The sequence below is a fragment of the Marmota monax genome, unplaced genomic scaffold (genome assembly GCF_021218885.2).
Source record: "Marmota monax isolate L192 unplaced genomic scaffold, Marmota_monax_Labrador192_F-V1.1 WCK01_AAM20220418_F8-fsc00025, whole genome shotgun sequence".
Lineage (NCBI taxonomy): Eukaryota > Metazoa > Chordata > Mammalia > Rodentia > Sciuridae > Marmota > Marmota monax.
Genome location: NW_026691950.1, coordinates 4,484,867 through 4,510,255, shown reverse-complemented (window position 1 = coordinate 4,510,255; position 25,389 = coordinate 4,484,867). Strand labels below are relative to the sequence as shown.

Genomic DNA, 25,389 nt, shown 5'->3' with positions numbered 1-25,389 from the left:
TTGGATTCAAATTGCATTATCAGGGAGGTTGCACCTGCATGACACTTTCACCCTAAGTTTACTAAGTGTGCAAATAAAGTGATCACAGAGAAAAGGCAATTGAGAGGGGAACATGTGCCCGACCTCATTGGTCCACTGCAGTGTCCTTCCATCTCCCCAGCTGAAAGAGCAGGACAGGCATTACAGCCTGTTACAGTGTCTCAGAAGAAGGAAGGAAGGAAGTCTGAGGGTTCTGGATGGGAACAGGCATGGTCAAGAGCAGTCTATAGGGTGGGGTCAACCTGTGTGTGAGGTTTCCTACAAATCCAATGAGAAATATCTTATCCTGTCAGAATTTTTCCTGAGTTGAAAGATGAATGCCTATAGCCCTGGTAAGTTATATTCTCCCTGATGTAATTGAGTTTATCAGATCCTTTCTTTATGAATGAGTCAGGAGGGGAAGGAAAGAACATGAGAAAGCAATGCAGCATAATTCACCCATCCTGTCAACACAGCCTTATTTGGGCACCCAATTAGTGCCTAGCCTACTGGGAGCATTAAGACAGAATCATCAAAGAGTCAAAAACCCTTTTCCTCCAGATGATGTTCCAGAAAGCAGGGGTTTGGAATGTCAAATCTAACATTGTGTCATGGCCCTGCCTCTTGGCCAGCTTTGTCACTTGAAGCAGAGAAATTAATTTTTTCTTTTGCAAAACAAGGATTATCATTAGTATTTCTTGAAAACACAATTTGTTAAACAAGCATAGAAACTAAGTACTTATATGTACTATCTCATAAAATCCTTACCCATCAGCCTGTGAGATAAGCTCTATTATTATTCTCATTTTGTAAATGAGGAAACCAACAAGCAGTCACAAGTTAAATATCAGAACAGGAATTTTAATAAGGCTGCCTACCCAATACCAGTGTTCCCCTCTTAACCAGTATGCTGTCCAAGTTATCCTGAGGATTAGATAAGATAACTGGTGGAAACACAAGGGTACAGAATAGTGTTATTATTATTATTATTATCATTAGTTTTTATCACTATTATTATGGTTTCCTGTAGCCTAAGGGTATATATTGAAATACACTAAAAACAGGATCAATACTTCAAATCAAAATTACTGTACTCCAAAATGTAGCTGATGCCCTTTGGTTAAAATAAGAGTGCTTAATGTCCTCACTATGGAATCACAGCTGCTTGGCATTTATCTTTCCATAAGATGAAGGGCTGCCTCTAACAGGTATGGCTGTAGATGAGATATGAGAACACACATTCCCTGAAACAAAACACAATCCTCTCCTGCTCTGGATTTCTCCATCTCCTCTGGAAAGCTAAAGGTTAAAGTCAGAAGCTAGACAAAACCAAGGTGCAAGTACCCTTCACAGTCTCCGTTCTATGATAAAGGATCATGTCATCTGATGCAGCTCTCAGTGGGTGCTGGTGTCCCTTGGTGCTGTCTCCTTTTCCAGACCGCACTTCCCCAAGCCCTTGCCTTGGGCTTCTTACCCAAGCATGCTCACAGATCCATGGGGTTAATTACACTTAACAGTATTATTCAAAGAGAAATGAGTTGGACATATTTTGTTGCCTGCTCTGAGAGTTCTCTCTGCTTACTGCAAGCCTGAATTTATGTTTCACACTGCACTACAAAAACCAAGAATAATTTTAATGATTTATTATTTCAATAATAATTTATTTTTAAAAAATTATTATTTTGATAATAAACAAGCAGATAAAATTCAAATCCCAGGCTCCATTTCCTATCTATCTCATTTCAAGATTGTCATCTCAGGTTCATTGGGAAAGAAACTGGGTGTTTGATAATAGGGTATTAAGAGAACACAAATGCATAAGCCTCTCATTTTTCTTATTTGTAATGAAAGAAAAGGTAGTTTTATACCACATCAATCTTCACATTGCAAAATTCAAGTAACCTGAACATTTAAAAAATGTATTCAAAAATGCAATTTCATGCTGATTTTATGTCACTGTGCTTTTGTAAGGCTGAGCACGGTAGCAGCACATCATTTGGGACAGAAATAAATGCTTCAATCCCTTTGGTTAGAGCTTCAAAAAATATCAAGTGTCCCGGTAGTTATGTTGCAAGTCATCTTGTTAGATAAGCTTACATATTTCTCTCAGCACTGTTTGGGGTCTATGACAAAGGATCTCTTCCTTGGCTGAGTACTTACCCCGAGATAATTGCCATCAATGAACACCACAGGGAGGGACGGAGCTTCCGAAACTCGCCGGCACCTTTCATCTAACTCTTTTCCATATTCACCATTCAGAGCTATGTTTTTCTCTTCAAATTTTACTCGATGGTTTTGGAAGATCTTTCTAACCAGTTCACATCTCTCGAAGGTTGTCCTCACCACTCGAAGACAAGTGGTATAAATCACTACGCGGTCAAATTCTAGGTCAGTTGATGGTTGCTGAAGGGGAAAAAATTGCAGTGTAAACACATTTCTTTTACTTTCCCACATCTTATTATCATCAGACAATTAGCAAGTGTATTATACAAACAACATGCAATAAAAGTTAAATGGGTACCTTATTTATAAAGACTTGTTTTTTTTTTAAGTTGGAACATTTGTAATTGAGATAGGACTACTATCATTTAAATGACACAATATAATTTCTTTCCTTTCAAGTAATGTCCTATCTGAAGATTGGCAAAGTCTCAAACAAGATGCAACATGGTGAAATAAGGAATGGCTGAATTATTTCTGATGTTTTCTAGCAATTTCTATATCTGTGCCTTAAATGCAAAGTATACTGAATAGGAAAGTTTAGAAGTTTTAACCAGTTGGAAATTCTTTTGCATATCAACTTAGTGAATTTTCATTGTCTTTTGAGCCAGGCTTTCCTGAGAATAATAAGAGCTCCCTCATAAGGTAAGGTAGCACAGTACAGGTAAATGTGCTCTATTGAGTGTCGGGGCTGCAAGGTGCAGTCTCTGCCTCAAGGAATGGACCAGAAAGGGAGTGCACAGAAGCCAACAGAAGTGAGCCCAGAGTTGCAGCCAGGTACCTAAACAAAACAAACAAAAAAGAATTCAGACATCAAGAAAGTGGAGGAAAGCAACATTCAAAACTAAGGCAAATAGTGCCTTATGGAAGAATCTCTGTTTCCTGCTGAATCAGGAATCAGTTTCTGCTGGCCTGGGAAACTCCACAGCACTGCTAGAGTGAGCTATGGGGCCATACTGGGGCAATGCCAGCAGGAAAGCTCCTGTTTGTCCTTATCACGGGCTTACTGAAAGAGACTGAATAGGATATAACTATACCCTGAGGCCAAGAAATACTTGAGAATCCACAGTGCTGTGGTTGTTAAAAATGTAGCCTTATAGTGTGTCGTGTAACTATGTTGTATATCAAAGTAATTTTTTAAAGTTTCCATCCTAAACCTCAAATCATGTAATTAAAAATTTGCCTGTTTGTGACCTAATTGTGATTATTTTATTAATAAAAGGTAATAGGAAAAGACCCTTTATTAGGCTGATGGCCAGACCTACATTTAATTTTCCTGCATTCTATGAGAAGTATTAAAATACCAGAGTATTAAAAGATATGAGGTATTTTATTGATAAATCTATCCTTCAAAAGGAATGCACTTTAGGATATCATCATTTTGATGTGAATCGTGTAAATGTTGATAATATGCTGTTTATTATACATTTAGTGTTTCAAGATATCCACTGAATTGCCTTTTTGCCCATGTGTATTATGTAGTCTATTTGGAATTTTATTTTAAATAATGACATTAAAAGAGTAGTTTAGGTAGAGAAATACTAGTGAATGTTAATTGTCTCTCCAGCTGTATTTATGGGTGTTAGTTCAACTGCTTTGCTGGTTGCAAAGTTGTATTATCAAAGTAAAGTGCATTTGTAAACTGTATGGAACTAAAAATTAGTAATAAAACCATTTTCTTAAAAAAATAAGAAAAATATAGCCATATAATTTGCGATATCCCCATGAAGTCAAAACCTTGATCAGAAATCATTTCACACAGCTAAATACCAAACCAGCCACATTAACCATCACTACTTTGTATTTAAAGAAATCATATCATCTGCTAAGATAGATACAAATGCACGGAACTAAGAACATCTAATGTTATGAAGATGTCAATACAATGATCTCTACTTTGTGGAGAAAAAAGAACAGGTTTTTTTTTTTCTCTAACAATAAAATCTATTCAAGATGTAAGAATCATTTCTTCCCTCAACAGAATATAGATGTTAAGTTAAAAACCCAGAGACCTGTAGGGGCTAAACAGGTGTCACAAATACAAAAGCAGGTCAGGACTAATAGAGAAATTAGGGACAGACAGGAAAATGGCATCCATAAGAGACAAACATTATACAGCTTCAGGCAATTGTTGGCTTGCATACATGTGACCCCCATGTGGTTAGACATGATTTATTTTATATAGAAATTAAAATCTAGATTTCTGTAGGAAATGTTCTGATTTCTGAATGGTTATACCTAATTAAAAATGTTTTAAAAGACCAATTGGACCAATAAATGTCCTCTTTTCCATTACTATAACAAAATACTTGAGATAATCAACTTATGAAAGAGAAAAGGCTTATTTTGGCTAACAATTTTGGAGGTTTCAGTTCATGATTGTATGGCCCCATTTATTTGAGTATGTGGCAAAGCAGCAGATCATGGCAGAAGTATGTAGTGGAAGAAAACTCACTTCTTGGCCAAGAAGCAAAAGACAGCAAGAAGGACATGCTCCCAATGACCTCAAGACCTCTTATCAGGCCCTACTTTTAAAGATTTTACCACCTCTCTCTACTGCCCCCTTGGAGAATGAAACATTAACACATGGGCCTTTGGATTACATTCTGGATCCAAACTATAGCATGGCATAAACTGCCAATCTATTTCCACTAGAGAGCATGGGCTTGAAAATCAGATAAACCTAGGCTCCGTCCCCAGCCATCTGTTCTTCTAAAGAAGAAGCACAGGGGGCTGGGGATGTGGCTCAAGCGGTAGCGCGCTCTCCTGGCATGCGTGCGGCCCGGGTTCGATCCTCAGCACCACATACAAAGATGTTGTGTCCGACGAAAACTGAAAAATAAATATTAAAAAGTTACCTCTCTCTCTCTTTCTAAAAAAAGAAGAAGAAGAAGAAGAAGCACAGGAACTAAAGGAAGCACATGAACTCCTCATTTGAAAATGTGATAATAACAAAAGCAACCTAACAGGGTTTCTGAGAAGATTAAGTAAGAGAGACTATGAAAACAGCCATTGTAGGGGCTTGAAAGATGGTGGTGCTCAATACAGAAAAATACTAAACTTCACACCATGAGATTTTGCAGTTCAAACTTGAACAAAAATAAGTCTGTGGAAAAGACCAAGATAACTGATGACACAAAGATGGATTCTTACTCTGCTTAGATTAAGAAGCACTAATTTTAAGAGGAAGCAACCAAACACCCTCAGCGTCCCTGGCTCTTCTCCATGCTCACAGTCACAAGTAAGTGAAGCACCGGGCTCAATGGGGACCTGGCAGTTTGTGGAAGAGCATGGGTGTTCTCCTTCATCTGATCCTGTTGAGATCGTTTTACTTCTTCTTCCTCTACAATTTACTTCTCCTTCACCTTCTTTTTTTATTCTTACTTAAATGCTCTAGCTAGGACTTCCAGAAATGCTTGAGTAGAAATGGTGAGACTAGACAATCTTGCCATGTACAGATCTTACCTATCAGGAGGCTAGCTGTGAGCTTTTCATGAGTGGCCTTTGTTAATGGTGAAGAATTTTCTTTCTTAATTCTATTTTATTGAGATTCTTGTATCATGAAAGGACATTGAACTAGATGCATTACATTTTGAAGAACTATGTTATGATTACATAGCTTGAAAGACAAAGTGGATTTATGTCCATTTAAAATAATGCCTATGGGCTAGGGTTGTGGCTCAGCAGTAGAGCGCTCACCTAGCACATGCGAGATGCTGGGTTTGATCCTCAGCACCACATAAAAATAAATAAATAAAATAAAGGTATTGTGTCCAACTACAACTAAAAACAATACTTAAGAAAACAAAATAAAATAATGCCTAGTCATTCATTCAGCAAATTTATTTGCCAAACACAGTGCTGGGCAATAGGTATATAATAATGTGCAAATAATATAGTTCCTTATCAACATGAAGCTCAGAGTATAAAATAATAATAAACTGAACAATTACATAAGTATGGAATTATAAACTGTTAAGTACCATAAAAGAAATGTATAATTAGAACATTTTGCAGCAGTGCTGTCTCTTCTTATCTTAGAAGACAAGAAAGGGTTTTTTGAGTTCAGATTGGAAGCACAGGAAAGAGTCACAGAAATTAACTAGAGACCATGGGAAGAAGGTAGCTTCTCTGAAATTCTTCAAAGGTCATTTCCTGAAACAGAGAGGAAAAAAAATAGAAAAAAAATGTACTAAATTAGCCTAGACAGATATGCAGGGTCAATATCATGTTGTATGTGATCGAGACTTTAAAGATCTAGAACAACGGGAAATTCCTAAAGGTTTCTATGGAGGATGACAGAGGCTGCACTGAATGAGGTTTACATTTCAAAAAAGATGAATGGAGAAGGGCCAGCATATGTAGTTGCACACAATGTGCACTGCAAAGCCCTAGATAGTGCTGGAAGAATCACAGTCTAAATAAATGATTTGCCCAGAGTTGTGAGTCCACATTTTTGTGCAATCATACTCAGTCTCATCGCTCACCCCCTTGCCTAAGAACCATATTGAATGTGGGGCAAAGGTAGCATAGAAAGTATGGCTGTGTATTAAATGGGGTATCCAATATAATGTCCTAAAAAATATCTTATTGTACATTTTTTATATGGTGTGAAGTAGGTTTTCCTAGAGGTAGAGGTAGATCAGATGATTCCTCTAGATCTTTTCCAGTTTTATAATATGAATTTTAAAAGATATTGTCTTCTTGGGAGGAAAAAAAAATCCTCTTCTACATTTGTTCCATTTTCTTTCCCTCAACAGATTTGTCAAAGCATCTGGCCAGAAATCTAAAAATAGCTTCTGGATGGCTCGCCTTTCCTCTTCTGGCTTCCTGGGGGTTACCATGGGAATAGTGTAATGAGGGGTGGAAGCAGGTGAGCAGCCAGAGAACTGGGATTGCAGCCTGCTGCTTCTCAGAGAGCCACCGAGAGGGTGATAAAGGCAGACCATTTCCTCTTCTCGGTTGATTAAAAAGATGAATCAGGGAGGCCTGGAAGCCTCACAACAACCTGCAGCAAACACACATGGATTAGGATGGAAATTGCTAAAAATGAGAATAAAGGTACCAAAAGCTGACCTATGTCCTCAGTCTGCCTTCACCCTGCAATGATGGCCCCTGTGAAACAGTAAGTCCTTCCGTCACCCAATCATCTAAGACAATTTTGAAGGCTTTGCCCTTACTGGAACTGCCCCTGGAATTCAGGCCAAGAATTAGTCCCCACAAGTCCCTCACAGAGGAGCAGAGCAGAGCAGGTTCAGCAAACCCAGTGGGTTATTCCCACTTCAGCCTGGCCCAGTTCTCCGGAAGAGGTCTCTGAGATTTGCCCATGCATATCCTTAAATCAAGGACTTAGAAATTCCCAGACATCTCCAGGAACTCTAATCTCAAGGGGAAAAAAATTTAATAAAAATTTTTTGAAGTTTTTGAATATCAGTGGAAGACATAATGTTAATCCCTTTGCATTCATTTAATCCTCGCAATAACTTACATGATGTTCCTGTCTTCATTAATAGATCTAAAAACCTGGGCTCAGAAATGAACCTTAACAAGGTGACAGTTAAATAAAGTAAGGCCAAGTTATTGAACCCAGAAGCACACCCTCCCAAAGTCTGTGAGCTCCAAGCTGAGCCTCTGAACCCCTGTTGTTTAGCTGTCAGCTCCCCACAACAAAGTCGTTTCTAATTTACACACTGCAGGAGGTGGAATCCATTGCCACAAGATAGAGATAAGGGCTATGATTATAGAGGTTTGCGTTTTACTGAATTATGCTACCACATTTAACAGTAAGATACAACACACAAGGGGCACATTAAACAATTTGTTGAGTTTCAAAAAACTCCTTTGAGATAGATAAGGTGTAGGGATCTTTTCTGGTCCTCCTGAAGGCCAAAGAGGCAAAGTGATTGACTCAGAGTCTGACTCAGAATCATGTCAGGAAGCAATTGGGACCAGACCCAGATTTCCTGATTGCCAAGCAACAGGCCAACCTGGCTCCAGGGTACAATTTTAAGAACCAGGCCCACGCCAGTGGATGCAGGGCTGTGGGCCCTTGCAAGGGTGGGCAAGGAATTTTTATATCTGTTGCTCTCTCTCCTTCTCTGTGCTATTCTGAACCCTGTAGCTAAATGTGTATCCTGAGTGCTTCTTGATGTTCAATAGCTAAATAAACCTCTGCCCACCTTGCTCTCAAATCACTTTGAATTCTCATTCTTGAATGTAACATGATTTGAAAGCCCACTTCACTACACAGGTTCCTTTCTTAGCTTATTTCCATTGCAACCGTTTTTGTTGTTGTTGTTGTTGTTGTTGTTGTTGTTTTCATTCAGTCCTAAATGAGAGCCATGATCTTCTATGCTGCATGCCCTTCCCACACTTGGAATGCAAAACATGTTTTATGTTTTAGGGTGGAAGTGTGAAGCTTTGGAGGGAACTTCACCATGTCTCCCCATAAGAAAGAAGTTTTAAAAATAGTTACAATATCATTTATTGCATGATGACTGCATGTTCTAGATGCAGTTCTAGAGACTTCAAATTGGGATTCACATGTTTTTTTCTTTATTCCCATAAGCAATGAGTATTATGATACAGATTTTACAGATGAAAAAATGATGGTGCAGAAATAAACTTAGGGAACTTAGGGAAAAGCAACAGAGCCAGAATCCGAGCCTCAGTCTGCCTCCCTAGTCCTTGCTCTTTTCCCATGAAGATGCTCCATCACCCTATTATTGTAAATTACCACAGCCCACTGTTCTAGAACTGTGTGGCAAATTATATCATGAAAGGGCTGTCACAGGAACAATCCTAGATGCCCCATTGCTTTGTCCCTTTACTTCTCTCCAATCTCTGGTTAAATGTCACCATTCAGAAAAATTTTCCCAGAGATCCTATGGAAAACATCACCTCTGTACTCTTACCTAATTCCTTCCTTTAATGTACTCAGTGTTGTGGAACATTATATGGTGTTTGCTTATTGCTTCACTATCTATTCCTACTAATAAAATATAACCCCATTTAATCAGCAACTTAGTTTTGTTCCCTAGAACTAAAAAAGCAGAATATAACATGGTACATAGTAGATGCTCAAGAAGTACCTTTTGGCCTCTTTTTCAGCTTTCAATTAGAACTTGGTTCGAATTTCCCTCTTTGTAACTAAATAATCTTGAATTAATTACTAAAATTCTTTAAGTCCAATTTTTCTTATCTTTAAAACAGGGATAATAATGTGTACTCCGTGGAGACTGTGAAGATTAAATAATACAATAAATGAGGGTGAAAATCTTAACATGAACACTTATGCATAATAAATACTTGGAAAATTGTGTGTCATTGTTTTGTAAAATGTGACTGACACCTATCAGCACCAATACCATTATTTCTATAAACAAAAAGTTGAAATCTACAGACGTCATTCTCATAACCTTAGCAGCAAATTTAACCTCACAATTACACAGTGATCAAAAAATAAATGTTTTGAGGTTAACTGTCATTTATTTTTGTCTGGAATATGCCACCAATTCTAAGAATAAAAGTGATGGAGAGGAATATATTTAAAAATGTTATGAAGATCTCTCCATATCTCTCCTTTTCCGAGCTCACTGACCTTTCTGACATGGAAGGAATGCAAGAGCATAATCTTTGCAAGCAAAGGTTTCCGTAGAGAGTTCTTTCTGTTTTGTTAACTTTCTAAAATCTTGCAAATAAACAAATTTTGATTACATCCTTAGGAACTGTCTATTTGTCCAAAGCAATTACTGAATTATCCCAAACACTAATTGAAAAGTCAATGAACCTAATGAATCCTCCACCTCTTCTCCAAAAAAGCAGTGTGTGTGTGTGTGTGTGTGTGTGTGTGTTTCAGACAGTTAAACCAAAACAATGCTGCTTTTGTAGTTCATCTAAGTTCATGAAAATGAAGATAGCCCCTTCACCCACCACATAGAAGGGGGTCACAGGTCTACCAAGTCAGCATTAATCAGGCACAGAAAGGTTTCCAATAAAATCTGGATTTTCATCTTTTGAAAACACAAAATATCTGATGAAACAAAAATGTAGTTTTTATACATTCCTGCACAGAAGCAATAGCTGGAGTTTGGCATCAGCTACTCCCTTTAGATGACACATGTCCTTTAGTGCTGAATTTCATGTCACTTTCCTCTATCTGGACAATTTCATTCACTGACTTTGCATCACCCCTTCAGATTTGAACTTACAATTTGGAATCTGGGCTGGTTTGTTCACACAGAACCTTATATGGAAAGAAACTGAGACCCACACAGTTTAATTACTTGAATCAACTCTTTCTTTAGGAAGCAATATTTTGCACAAAAACAAACAAACAAACAACAACAACAACAAAAAAAAAAAAAACAGCCATCAATCCATTGGCACTTACTGACACTACAACTGTGATAGTTAATTTTATAATTTTATGTGTCAACTCTACTGGACCAGAGGATGCCCAGATATCTGACTAAGCATTATTTCTGAGTTTGTCTCTGAGGGTGTTTCTGGAAGAGTTTAGCATTTGGATTGAAATTAGCACTTGAAAATAGATGGCTCCCCCCCAATATAGGTGGGCACCATGTAATAATCTGTAGAGGGCCTGAAGAAACAGGAAGGCAGAGGTTAGTTTTTGTCTTTTCTTTTTACCTAACTGCTTGAGCTAAGTCACTGGTCTTCAGACCTAAGTGCTTATTGTTCTTGGGTCTGCAGACCCAGACTTGAATCGATACCATTAGCTCTCTGGCTATCAGGCCTTCCAACTATACCACTGGGTTCCTTGGGGCAACTTGTAATCTGAGGAGCATTGTACTTCTCAGGTTCCATAATCCCATGAGTTAATACAATGTAATAAATCTCTTCCTAGATCTAGATATCTCTACTGGTATGTATAGATATAGATGTAGCTATGGACATACTTTGCATATTGGCTATGTTTTCCCAGAGAAATTTAAGCAATATAGCTGCTATATGAATTTGGGGAACCTAGTTTACTTCTCTGGGATTTGGTTTTCTCTTAGCTAATATGCGAATAGCTATAATCTAGCTGTTATGGTTTGGATATGAGTTGTTACCCCTACTCTCATATTAATGCAGAAATGTTCAGAGGGAAAATTATTGGATTATGAAGCTATACCCTAAGCAGTCCACCCTAGTTTGAGTGGACTAACTCTGTGATAACAATAGGCAGGTGGAGTATAGCTAACCGGTCACTAGGGATATTCCCTGGAAGGATTCATCTTCCCTGTGACCCTTTCCACCCCCCCCCCACCATCTTTCTGCTTTCTGACTCCACTATGAACAGTTTCTCTTTCACTGAACCCTCAAACCATGATACTTCACCACACCTTGGCGCACAGCAATGGAATCTGCAGAGATAAAACCCTGAAACCATGAGCCAAAATAAAATTTTCCTCCCCTTAGTTGCTCTTGTCAGGTATTTTGGTCACAGAGACAAAAAGCTAACTAAAGCACTAGCCCATGATGTTGTTGTAGAATCACATATAAAATGCCCTTGAAAACACATTGTTAATTATAAAATGTTGCAAGCTCACCAATGTCATTATTACTCAAAGTTCATGTATGGGAAAAGAGTGACTAGATCTAATTTAGAAATCTCTCCTAGAAACTATGCTCCTACAAAAAATGTTTCTCTTATAACAAGAATACTTTGACTTCTATAGAAATTGTAACAAACGTTATCTACTGGGATTTTAGATTTGCTCACCTCTGCAGACAAAGGTCAAGATCAAGATGAATGCCAAAACTACCATATTCAAGAGCATCCAATCCCAACATGATAGGCTTACAACATTAAAAAGCCAGGCAGCAAATGAATCAAGAACATTCTACAAATGAAAATCTTTAAAAATATACTTTTAATCTCATCCTTTGAAATATTAAAATTGAAAATCCAAAAGAAAAAGGACTAAAACATCGGACAATGAGTGGCCTCCGAATAAGTGGTTAGATAAGCACCATGCTGTCATCTGATAATGCCCTTCATCTTCTTTACAAAAACCCTCATGCTCTTTCTAAACAGGAAAGGTGTCCTTCTTTTCCATCTTCTCAAATGCATGCATATCATGAATAAATATCAAACAATAAAACCTTAAAATGTCCTCAATTTTCTACACCAAGGAAAATGTTTGAATTATCAGTTAAATATAGTCAATCCCTTTCAGTGGATTTGGATGCAATAAGAATTTACCTTAGAGACTGAATTACCTATACCAAATTTCAGCTTGAAGCTTTCATAAGTTCCAGAGTGACAGAGCGAAGTGATCTCAAGTCTCTGAGGAATTCCCATAATAGACTGAGAACTAAGAGCGGCAAAGACAGAAAACTCAGAAGTTGAGAAAATTGGACCCAGCCTCAGGCACACTTCTCATCCCTGTCGCCTCCTGTTTTCCTATTCTGAGGTTAATCTGTCCCTCTGACTACCCTGTTGGTCAGGGTTCCAGTCTCATCTAACTCCTAATGCTGCACTTGGGCCATGGAGTGGGGGTAACTACTGGAGAACTCTGATGAGGAAATTAGAGGTTGATGTAAGAAGCTAAGATACGCTTTATGAGTTATGAGTCCTTTACCTCTATAAGTAAGGTAAGTTCTATTATTATGTTAACTGTACAAATAAAAAACTGAGGCCCAGAGGAATATGTTTCTGGCCTAAAGTCAGATGACTAGCAAATTATAAAGCTGGTATTTGATCCACATAAATCATAGAACTCTTGACTCCATCTATACCTCATGTCTTTTGGCAAATAAGAATTTAGAGCGACTGAGGGAGAATCTATGAATCCTAAACTTTTATAAATAGTATAATCACTCCCTATTGCTTTAATTTCAAACTCCTATTTTAACAAATTACCACAAACTCAGTGACTTAAAACAACAAACACATATTATCTTAGAATTCTGGAGGTCAGAAGTCCCAGCTAGGTTTCAGGAGGCAGAAGGTGTCAGCAGGGCTACAGTCTCTTCTAAGATTCAGGGGAGAAGCCATTACCTTGCCTTCCCAGCTTCCAGAGGCTACAGTATCCTTGGATCAAGTTCCCTTCCTCCATCTTCAAGGCTCTTGAAGATGAAGCACTACCTCCAGTCTCCCCTTCCTCTCTGCCTCTGAACTTCCCTGCCTCCCTTTTGTAAGAGATGTGTCCTGAAAGGATTCATCTTCCCTGAGACCCTTCTCTCCCTCCCCTCTCTCTGCTTTCTGATTCTGCCGTGAACTAAGCAGATTTTCCTCCATTGGGCCTTCCGGCTATGATGCTACATATACGTTGAGCTCATCCAATAATCCAGGATAATTTTCCCATCTCAATGTTTCTAGCTTATTTATATCTTCAAGTCCTTTTTACCGTGAGATATCATATTTATGAGTCTGGGGATTAGGAGACAGATATTGCAGGAAGGTAGGTAGCTATTTTTCAGTGGCCTACCACAAATAGGTAAATAAAGTATCAGATTCTAGCTACAGGAATGAAAGTTCTTCAAATTACATAAGCTTGAAACAGAAAGGAGACTTGAAAATTATCTAGTGCAACTCAAGCAAATGTATGACCATATCAAGAACACTCTCAAACTTCTGGTTATTTGCCTAGATCTTCCTCCTTGTAATTTTCAAATTGCTTTGGAAACAGAACTGGAAGGTAATTCTAGTAAGGTGAGCATGAAACACATTGTTCTTTGAAAATCCTTGATAGAATCACTTGTGAATAGGATTTTTCTTTAAGTTGCTACTTAAAGAGTATTTAAAAATAGAAACAAGTGGATTAAAGTGAGGGAGATGGTTTGCTTATTCTTTATCGATCTCGTGTATCCATCTATCTTCTGTACTCTTTTGTATCTCTTACTTAGCAAAATGCTTTTCCTTCAATTGGTCAAATAAGCCTTAGAAATTGCTATGAAAGCCAGATTCTAAGCATGACCAAATGAGGGAGGTGCTTTGTGTTACATGAAAAGGAAAACACAAGTGAAAATATTTGAAAATTCTGCATAAAGCCAGAGGTTTAAATAGTCTGTGAGTTCTACAAAGGAATCTAGGTAATTTCTTAGCTCAACTTCAAAGAGAACAAATAACTCTAAGATTTCAAAAGCAAGAAAATATTGCCTTTCCACTTCTTCTGAAATGTCCCCAAATTGGGTTGCTTTAATAAAAGCACCTAAATTGTGAGAAACATAAAATTACACAACAGATGTGCAGAATAATGCTCAAAACATTAAAAGTCATGTCTTTTCAAGTATACACTATATCATTTGGAATGACCTATGCAATTCTGAAAAGGAAGTTTAATGCTTATTATTCATTGTAAATTCAAATTAGAAATGAATGCAGGTGTTTTTAAACAAGATTGATCACAGAATCATTATCAGAAGAAAGAAAAGAGTTATTTCTGGGAATGTCTTTCATCCAAATCTGCTTGGTTTGTTACCAGAGCTCCATACTGGAGCTGATTATTAGGTTTTGGAGATTCAGCCAGTAGGAAAGAGATCTAAGTGAATTATTGAATAAAATAGTAAGTCTCATTAAGTGGTAGATTTTATGTGAATAATTTTATCAATAACCCAGTTAAAACTGGAAAAATAAAAATTATTTATTGAGTGAATTCCAGGAATTATGTCTACTGAATGTATTTATTCTTGTTATAACCATACAACATATTATGTAATTGATGCTTTTATTTTTTTTCATTGACAATAAAAATGAGTCACAAGGAGATTTATAACTTTCTCAAGGTCACAAAATCTTGAAATTTTTCATATATATATGTGAATATATATGAATATGAATATATATATATATGTATATATATATATATATATATATATATATATATATATATATTCTCCCCCTTTTCTAGGTTTTCTCCTACAAATCTGGCTATTCCTTCTCCATGTTCCACGATGGTCACACTTTATCATAAGCATTCTGTTTCCCAGGAGCTCTCAGCTGGGTGTACTGGCTACCTCCTTCTCGCTAATGATCTTTTTAAATTTTCACCAGCTAATTCAAGGCTAATGAAACTCCACATGTATATCTTCATCTCAGACTGTTTTCCTACAATACGGATCTGAATTCCAGCTGTGTAGCTAGCATCTGCACTTGCATATAATTACCATAGGTTGAAGTCAGATTGTCAGAAGCTCACATCATCATTGCCACTAAGCCTACTCAACCAATTGCCTGAAGTCTAGGTATCATTTGGACATCTTCTGAGCTAACACTAACCAAACCCATGTTCTACAATCAACTAGTCATGTCACTGAAAAAACGTTTAGACGTGAAATGACTGGCGTATGAAAGCCATTACTTAATCAGTGCATTAATCCCCTGATTGGAATCAACTGTGTTGTAACTGTAAGCAGGCAGGACTTTGGCCTATACATTTTGCCCATATTCAGGAACACTCTCTCTGCTTCCTGGTTGTCATGTCCTGAGCTGCTTTATTCCACTGCACCCTTCCGCCATGATGTTCTGCCTCACCTTGTGCCCAGAGCAATGGAATCAGTCATCTATGGACTGAGACCTCTGAAACTGTGAACCCAAATAAACTTTACTTTCTCTAAAATTGTTTTTGTCAGGCCTTGTGGTCACAACAGTGAAAACACTGCCTAAAATAATAATAAAATAATCATTTCCTATTGCTTTAAAGATAAAAGTCAAAATATCCAGAAAAACCCTGTTTGTTGTGGCTTCTGCCTTTTGCCCTAGTCCTGTTTCTTCTAACACTCCCTTTGGTGTGTTTAATATTTCACTAATATTTATCAAGTTCTGTGATTTAATATTTACCATGTTCTATGTGCAAAATTCTCCAGACACAAAACTCCTACTCTTTTCCAAAACATATCGTGTCCTTTGGTGTCCCTTTCTTTCCTCGTGTGGTTTTTAAGCCTGGAACATACTTTTCTCCACAGTTCACTTAACATCATCTTCCTCAGTGGATAACTTCAAGTCATGCAGCAGCACCTCTGGGGAACCTCCCAGTCCTCTCTCTTCAGTGGGATATGAATTGTCCATCTTCTGGGCTCCCTGCACTGACTCTTTCCCTCTATGAATTTCCCAAGATGAAAAGTTTGTGTTACTTAATTTTATATACTGTAGAGTTAATAGAGTTTGGCACATGGTCATATACACTGCTGTGACCTGGATGTTGCTGTCCCCCCAAAATTCATATTTTGAAACCTAATTCCCAATGCTATAGTATTAAGAGGTCAGCCTTTGAGAGGTAATTAGGTCTTAAGGACAGAGACTTCATGAATGGGATTGTCGTCCTTCTAAAAGAGGCCAGAGGGAGCTGGTTTGAACCTTCTACCATGCAGCTACCACAATAGTCACCATCCTTGAACTAAGCCTCACCAGACCCTGAATCTGTTAAAGTTTATATATATAAAACATATATATATTGTGTCCAACTACAACTAAATATAGTTGGACACAATACCTTTATTTTATTTATTTACTTTTATGTGGTGCTAAGGATCAAACCCAGTGTCTTGCATGTGCTAAGTGAGCACTCCACTGTTGAGTCACACCCCAGCCCCTAATGTTTTGATCACATAATTTCAAGCCTCCAGAACTGTGAGGAATAAATGTCTATTATATATAAGTTACAGATCTAAGGTGTTATGTGATAGCAGCCCAAATGCATCAAAACAGATACCATGAATTTTTGTTGAATAGAGAACAACCAAAATTTAAGGCTGTCTGATGCTAAATTTTATATGTGTATGTTATATTTTAATAAAATAGCACAATCTAGCATTGTGTATGGGGATAATGAAGAAAAAAAGAAATATAACAAAAGTGTTCTAATCCAAAATAAGTAAATCAACACTGATCCAATAATTGTCACTCAAGTAAGCATTTTTCTCTATCTCTTTAAAAAATTTTATACAATTTTGCTCTTATCAGTAGCTGAGGCAGAAATGCAGGTTGTTGGTGTGTCTGAGCTTTCCAAGTGGGTGTGTATCATTCTGAACAGGATAATTTTACAGCACTTGCCTCTGATTAAATTGAAACCACATTGCCAGGCCAGAAGCTGCAGGCTAACTTCACAATGGCCAACCTCTTACCCTGAACACCATGACGCATGTAAACATGTTGCCAAAAGTCTCTCACTGCCTCATTTTATCATTTTTAATAGCAGGTTGAAGAAGAAAAAGACCAAAAGACTTTTGCTTACAATTAAAATGAAATAATGTTGTACAGTCATTAAAGCCAACGATTTCAGAAACATTGAAGACTGTGAAGTGGTGCTCAAAACTATGTGTTTTTGAGAGAGGGAAGAGGGGATTAAAAACAGGCTAACCACGCCTGAAAAAGAACAGAGAATCATTATTGGCCATTGATATATTGTGCAGATGTCCACCAGGCCCAAGAAAACCCTAGTCTGCTGCCCTTTATCATCACCCACTGTTCACCCGTTAGCACCTGTTGAAATTTACAGTCCAGATCTATAGGACATAGCCACTTCTTCAGCCAGACCTGTAAAGGAGAAAGCATCTTTGTCTCTGGTTCCAAAGCAATGAAAGTGTAAGCATAGAAGATGCCAGACCTAGTGCTCTTACCCCCTACACACTGTCAGAGAAGGGATCTGACAGCATTTCCATGTTCGTTGTTCATCTTCATTCCTGCCATGGCCATGGTTTATTTACATGAGTCAATAAATTAATTCCCCTTTGTGTTTTGGGGGTAGTTTGGGGGTGTGTGTGTCTGTTTAATTCTTCATGTTTCCATGTTTCTGTCATGAGCAATGTGTCTTTGTCCTTTTGAGATGCCATCACAAAATACCATAGACTTAGAAACAACAGAAATTCATTTCTCAGAGTTCTGGAGGCAGGGAAGCCCAAGATCAGTAACCCAAGCAACAGATTATGTGTCTGGGGGAAGGCCCATTCCTCATAGGCAGTGACTTCTTGCTGTGTCCTATCAAGGTGGAAGGGCATATGAGCTGCCTCTGGCCTTTTTTTATAAAGGCACTAACCTCATTCATGAGAGTGAAGTGGAGTGGCCTCCTCACCCCCCAAGGGTGCTAACTCTTATATCACCTTGGCGGTTAGGTATCAATTAATAAGTTTCAAAGGGACACAAATATTCAGATCATATCACAAACCAAGACACTGACTGATGCAATAGCCAGGATTTCAGCAGATCCAGTGAACTTTTCAGATTGTTTTGCTCTTTATAAATCAAAAACTTTCCAGAAACAGTATTTTTGAAAGAAAGGTAGTAACAGTTTCCACACACTGGGGACGTAAGCCCACCTCCACACTCACATATCACCTTGGCTATTCAGAATGAGCAAGACCTTAGGAGTGCACAAATAATTTCCTTCCTCTTGACTCCTGGTGCTCATAACATTGAAAATTCTGAATTCAGAGGTAGGAAACCTCAACTGTGAAACCCATCTTTGATATTTTGTAGTAAGATGACCTATAGCCAATTGGTTCCCATATTCATAAAACAGGTAAAATGTACCTACCCACTCATGTCACCCAGCCCTGATGAGGATTAAATAAAACAGGTGGCATGATTGGACTTTGTACAAAGATGCATAAGTGACTGCTAATCACTGGCCTTCCTCAAGGCTTGGTGCTGAACCTTGATATCTTTTCTATAAATCCTTGTCTTGAAAGACTCATCTCTCTGATTTCCTGAAACTATAACTTCCCTTCTTCTTCTCCCAGGTTAATATTTATTTTCTTTTCCTCTCATTTGTGGGACAGTTTAATGGGCTTTCCATTTTTAGAATCCCGACATAATTTCAAACTTGGCTAGTCTACATGTTGAACTTTCCCCCAGTTTCCTTTTCTCTCTGCTCCCTCTCTAGCTTTGGTCTGCTTATTTTCTCTTGGACCATGGAGCCACCTTCTACCCAATCCTCCTATTGATCATACCAAATCATAGGCCAATTTTTCCTGGGAAGTGTCCTTAAGGTATTTTCTCTATTATCTCTATTGCTTTCTTCTTATCATTTTAAGCAACTCTCAAATCTCATCACTTTTTGCCTAGATTATTACATCCTTTCTGCTTCATCAATTTTTTCTCCCTAGTACACTACTTCCTCTACCCATTCAGAATAATCTCTCAAACCTTCCATCTAAAATATTTAGTGGCTCTGATTCCCTGCCACATAAAATCCAAACTTCTTATTTTGGCTTATATACTTCTTTATACTCTGTCCCATACTTTCTAATTTTCCCTTACCTTTTATCACTCTCAATTATGTTCCCATTAAAAGAATATACATTTCATTAGGGCATGGAGCTTAGCTATCTTCCTTACCAACACAGAGAGTAGGTTTTTCAACCTTACTACTGTTGACATTTTGCAGTAGATGATTATTGGATGGGAAATGGTTAACTGTCTTATCCACTATCAGATGTTTAACAGCATCCACCGCCTCGACCCAGCAGATGCCAATGGCAACCTCCAAACTGTGAAAAACAAATATCTCCAGACATTGACAAATGACCTCTAGAAGGCAAATTTATGCCAGTGACCCAGAGCAATATCTGGCACATACAAATTTAAACCACTGACCCAGAGCAATATCTGGCACATACAAGATGCTGAAAAAAAATATCTCCTAAAGGAATAAATGAAAGTACCTAAACCTTAGGGAGTCCCACTTCTCATTCTCCATAAATCTTTTTTCTGTGTTTCCATTTGAATGGCTTTGGCCTGGTTGCTTCCTGAATCTAAGATGCTCTCTGACTAGTACCTAACCTAAAAGCCACATGGATATTTATTGATCTAGGTGTCTAGGCTTTTGTCCTGGAGATTCTGACTTATAAACTCTGGCACTGGGCCCAGAGATCTTTTTTTCTGTATCAAATAGTTCTGGTGATTTGTATGATCTTATAAGTTTGAACTCTGAACTGGAAGTCAAAACTTCAGAGATACTTTCTGAATACCAGCATACTTAAACTAGAGTGATCTGATGGAATACAACTACTGAGGTTTCGCTTTCAGCATATTTCCTCTTTATTTCTACAGCCAACTCTTCTTTAAAGGATAACAAAAATAGCAACTCATGGAGCAACTACTCTCTGCCAGTCGTAGAATTAAATAATTTGTGTGTGTGTGTTACAACTCTATAGTGTGCTTTTATTTTTTAGAAAGATGTAGACACTGAGACTCAGAGACATAAAATAGTTTTCCCTAGAATGGATAGCTGAAGTACAGAAAAATAGAATTAAGCTTTGTTACCTCTATCTCTCAACTAAATAATGCAGTGTTTTCTATGAACATATCACATCTCAATCCTTTCATTGAGAATTTTGCAATTTCCTCTTGCTCTCAAATATCCTCCTTTTCTCCCCTTACTCTTCAACCTATGCCAATCTTACGTTGTTTTGTTTGTTTGTTCCTTCGTTTGCGTGTTTTGCTGGGGATTGAACCAGGGCCTTGCACATGCTAGGCAAGTGCTCTACCAGTTAGCTACATTCCCAACCCCTATGCCATTTATTAATGGCATGTGTTTACCAAGCAGATTGTGAGTACTTTGATGGCAAGATTTAAGTCTTCAAAGTACTTCAAATTATATTATTATCTATTTTGTCTTATTTTCTGTCCCTAAAATAAAGCTAAAAATAGGAGGTGGCAGGTAGAGATTAAATCCTCTAGAATTCCTATAAGAGACAAATGTATCGTCATGCCTTCTCAAAGTAATTCTGTAGGTCACTGGCTTCAGCTGTCTTGGGATGCAGGTCCTAGGCCCCAACCTCACTAATGATGGTGCAGTAATCCACTACTGCAATAAGAGCCCCATGTTTCTGGTGCACATGACAAATTGTAAATCACCAACCTGAAATCTCTCTTCTTGTCACAAGAATGAATTTTTAAATAACATATTCTATTTGTGCCCCAATTTTTAAATAGCATATTCTACTTACACCCTATGGAGAGTAAACAAACATTCTACAGGAAATTTTCTCAGTCCTATGACTGTTGAGGGATGAGACTGTCAACTTTTTTTCTTATTTTCTCATTCTTACTGAAGGAGAGGCCTAATCCAAACCTCCCACTAGGTTGACAGTGATTCATGTTCAAGTACCTATCCTGTCTTATTTCCTTTCTTGATTTCAAGAGAAAAATATGATGGAAAAAGTAAAATCTTGCACCAAAACTCAATTCACTTTTAAAACAGGCATCTCATTTTAAATAAATCACAACCCATCCACCTTTCCTAGTTGTATAGGCTTCACGTTGCATACCAGATCTAGAGTGCTAAAATTAATTACCTCATTCTGCTTCCTTTTATATTTTGTAGAAACGATTTCATTGTTGTTACCATGCCTACCACCAGAATAGTTTCCTATTACAACACTTTAGTCCCACACAAATAATTTTAGCTTTACTCCCTCTTTACAGACAGCAGGAGGAGCAGCTGTGTTTGTTGAGCTCCTCACATAGAAATTTAAAAGTGATGTGCTTGAGTTGCTGCCCTAGGTTCGGATATGTGCCATATTTATAAAGGAAGAACTTCTCAAATATACCCCTCACCTGACCCACCCATATCATTAAAAGTGGGCAAGGACAGTGTGAACATTGCCACACACATTCCTATGTTTCCTGTTTTGTTTTGTGTCATTTTGGGGGAATTCCCAATAGGGAGGATTATTTTATCCCCAAGAATTCATACTCTCCCCACTGATGTGTACGGAAATGTGACTCTTTGATAAGCCCTGCAGTCTATTGTTATTACATGGGGACTTGATCTAAGCAATTCCAATTAAAGCAGACACCAGGGAGTATGGGGATAGCATTGGGCTAGGAAACTCAAGTCTCTTATCTTATTTGCAGCATGGTCACAACTTTGGGGCTTTTGTATGGAAGACATTTGCCTCTGTATTAAATGAGAGCAACAGCTTTAATCAGGGGCCATAAATTAAAGGTTTTTCAGGAACTAAGCAGGTAACCAAATGTTGGAGGCAAATGACAAATGGAATTTGACAGAGATTAATGGAGATTCTGAGGAGCTAAGTTGAATGCTCCCTCATGATGAGGGCCACAACCAGGTTAAGATGGCGCCTGGCAGTATGCTAGGAGGAGTGGTTTCTGAGTAACGCCAGCGAGCCATTAAGATGATGGAGATTCCTTAATGACTGACTGCTGTATCTAGTTTATGTTAATTCAGTTAAGCTGTGTGTAATTAGTTGGGTATATATACTTCTCTGTCCCGTAATAAAGCGGCTCCCGCTGTATCAACCTTCACAAGTTGCTTGTCACCCCCCAGTTAGTTTGCCCAGCCAGACTGCGGCACCCTCAAAAGGCATTCAGATTAAAAATAATTTTTAAAATAGTTATACAACAAAACTCTTGAAAATCAAATTCAGTCAGGTCATGATTCCTGGACAAGATGGCTTTTCAAGTACCTTCCAGCTTTAAACACACACAGTGTTATTCTAAGTAATGGTCATTGAAACCACCAAAGATACTAATGATAGCCAACATTCATTTAGTGCTTACCATATGTGGGCTCTAAACTAGAGATCTCACTTACAATAACTCATTTTAATCCTCAACAACAAAATGAGGTAATATTATGGTTATAATTTCTCTTTCCAGGGGAAGAAATTGAGGCATAAAGAGTTTAAATAATTTGCCCAAATTAATCCACTTACATTTCTGTATGTATACTAATTGTCATGGAACCACAAAATAGAGCAAATATACTTCATAATTGACTAAATATTAACATTATAAACCTTAATAAAGATACTTAATGGGCCAGGCACTATGGCACATGAATGTAATCCCAGCAGCTCCAGAGGTTGAGACAGGAGGATCAGGAGTTCAAAGCCAGTCTTAGCAAATTAGTGAGGCCCTAAGCAACTTAGATACCCTGTCTCTAAATAAAATTTTAAAAAAGGGCTTGGGATTGGCTCAGTGATTAAGCAACACAGGGTTCAATCCCTGGTACCAAAAAAAAAAGAGAGAGAGAGAGGCAGAGTGAGAGACAGAGAGACTTAATGAGGGATAAAAGTAATATTTGAAAGAAGTTAGGAAATATTTTATGTGGAAACAATAGTCATTGTTCTACTCCATTAAAATTAATGAGAAATCTGAATTATTTTGACATCTCTATATTAATAAAATACCAGTATATGCTTAGAAGATTAATTTTTATTATAAGATAGAAATTAAGGATAGGGCTAATAATGTTTTTTAAAAAGTGAATTGTCTAAAGTGTAGATAATTTTTTTTTGGTACTGAAGATTGAACTCAGGAGCACTCAACCATTGAGCCACATTCCTAGCTCTATTTTGCATTTTATTTAGAGACAGGGTCTCACTGAGTTGCTCAGTGCCTTGCTTTTACTGAAGCTGGCTTTGAACTCGTGATCTTCCTGCCTCAGCCTCCCGAGCTGCTGGGATTACAGGTGTGCACCACCATGCCTGGCCTAAAGTGTTGGTGATTTTTAAAGTTAAAGAAAAAAGGTTGTTATTGATGTTATTGGAAAGTAATATGGTTATATAATTAAGATGGAAAAACTAAGAGGCTCCTAAAAGCCAATTAGTATCATTCCTTGACCCATTTATTACAATATATTACAGCTGAAATCTGATCATAGAAATAAACCACTTGTTTTCTTTCAGAATACCAAATGACACCATCATTATTAAAACCAAATAGTTTGGGTTTTCCAGTTTCAGCTCCAACATGAAGAGCTTGATGGTTGTTGATCCCTTCCTTACAATAAGAAAAAGCTGGATGAAAGTGAAAGGTAATGATTTTCCTTGGGTCCATGAAAGAACTGGGGTTGCAGGTTGCAGAGCAAATTGTCACCCTGATATTTTAAGAGACAGATGCATTCAGACAGATGTAACTGAGATATACTCACCTGGAGCACAAGCTAAAAATGCCATAGCTGGTAAGAATACTTAAATGGTAATTATTCCTCATCTATTCTTTTTTTCTACTTTTGTAAATTTTTTAATTCACGCATAATAATTATACATTTTTATGGGGTACAGTGTAGTTATTCCATACGTATATAAAATCAGTAATGATCAAATCAGAGTAATGGGCATTTCCCTTTCCCTAAACATGAATCATTCTCTTTGTTTTGAGAGTCTCTGAACCCTTCTTTTCTAGTTCTATACAAAATGCATGGTAAATTGTTGTGAACTCTAGTCACCCTAACATACTATAGAGCATTAGCACTTATTCATTTCACCTAAGTATCCAACCCCCTCCATCCTCTTTTCCCAGTCTTCCTACCCTCCAGCAACACTACACAACTCTCTTGTTCTACGAGACCAATTTTTTAAGTTTTCACATATGAGTGAGAATATCAGTCTTTCTGGTTTTTTTCCTTTAACATAATGCTTTCCATGTGCATCCATGTTGCCACAAATAAAAGAATTTCGTTTCTTTTATGCCTGAACAATATTCCATTTTGCATGAATACTACATTTTCTTTATCCTTTCATCTGATAATGGGCACATCAATTGATTTCATATCAAATGGAATATGAGAGATAATTTTAATAAACTACTGGTGACCAAAGATAGACTGCTATAAAAGAAAGAAAGCCCAGATGGCCATTGTCTTACAGGTTACCCCAAAATTTAATGGATTTTACTTCCAACAACCCCAATATATGAGACAGGAAAGAAGAATTAGGAATACTACAATAGATATTCTATTAGGGTACTTACATTACACGTGAAACTATATAATTATATTTGAATATGAATATAGATTATTTAAAATATATATTGTAACATTCATACATATACACTGAAATTTAACAATTAAGTAAATGAATGATAGATGATGGGACTCATGTTTTTCACTATTAAAAATGGAAGTTTAGAAATAAGCAAGGTCGGGGGAAGACTACAATAATCCGTGTGATAATATCCATGTTGTAGGCACTGGTATGAATTTATGTTTAGTTTAATTTATGTGGTGACACATAGAAATATTTACAGATAAGGGTTACACACAGGTTAGTATACACACATATATTTTAACATTCTGACAAATGAGAAGACCTGAAGCAATGAGCACACTCAGCACCCTTAGCACCCAGATATTTTTTAATACCCTTTATCCACTAAAATGAACTCAAGCTTCTTGGAGAAATTGACAATTCTAAGACTAGAGCTGAAATTGTACTAGATATAAAAACATGGTC

The 25,389-nt window shown here is 37.4% G+C and overlaps 1 protein-coding gene across 2 annotated transcripts in view; it reads right to left on the bottom strand.

Annotated features, from left to right (window-relative positions):
- The window catches only part of Grxcr1 (glutaredoxin and cysteine rich domain containing 1), a 106,526-nt gene that overhangs the window by 40,473 nt on the left and 40,664 nt on the right, over nucleotides 1-25,389 (bottom strand). Inside the window, exon 2 of one of the 2 annotated variants that reach the window (XM_046445462.2) lies at nucleotides 2,179-2,421. In XM_046445462.2, the coding sequence (XP_046301418.1) occupies nucleotides 2,179-2,421 (243 nt within the window). Of the gene's footprint in view, nucleotides 1-2,178; nucleotides 2,422-25,389 lie in introns of those variants that run through there. The other variant, XR_009226674.1, reaches the window with a different exon arrangement.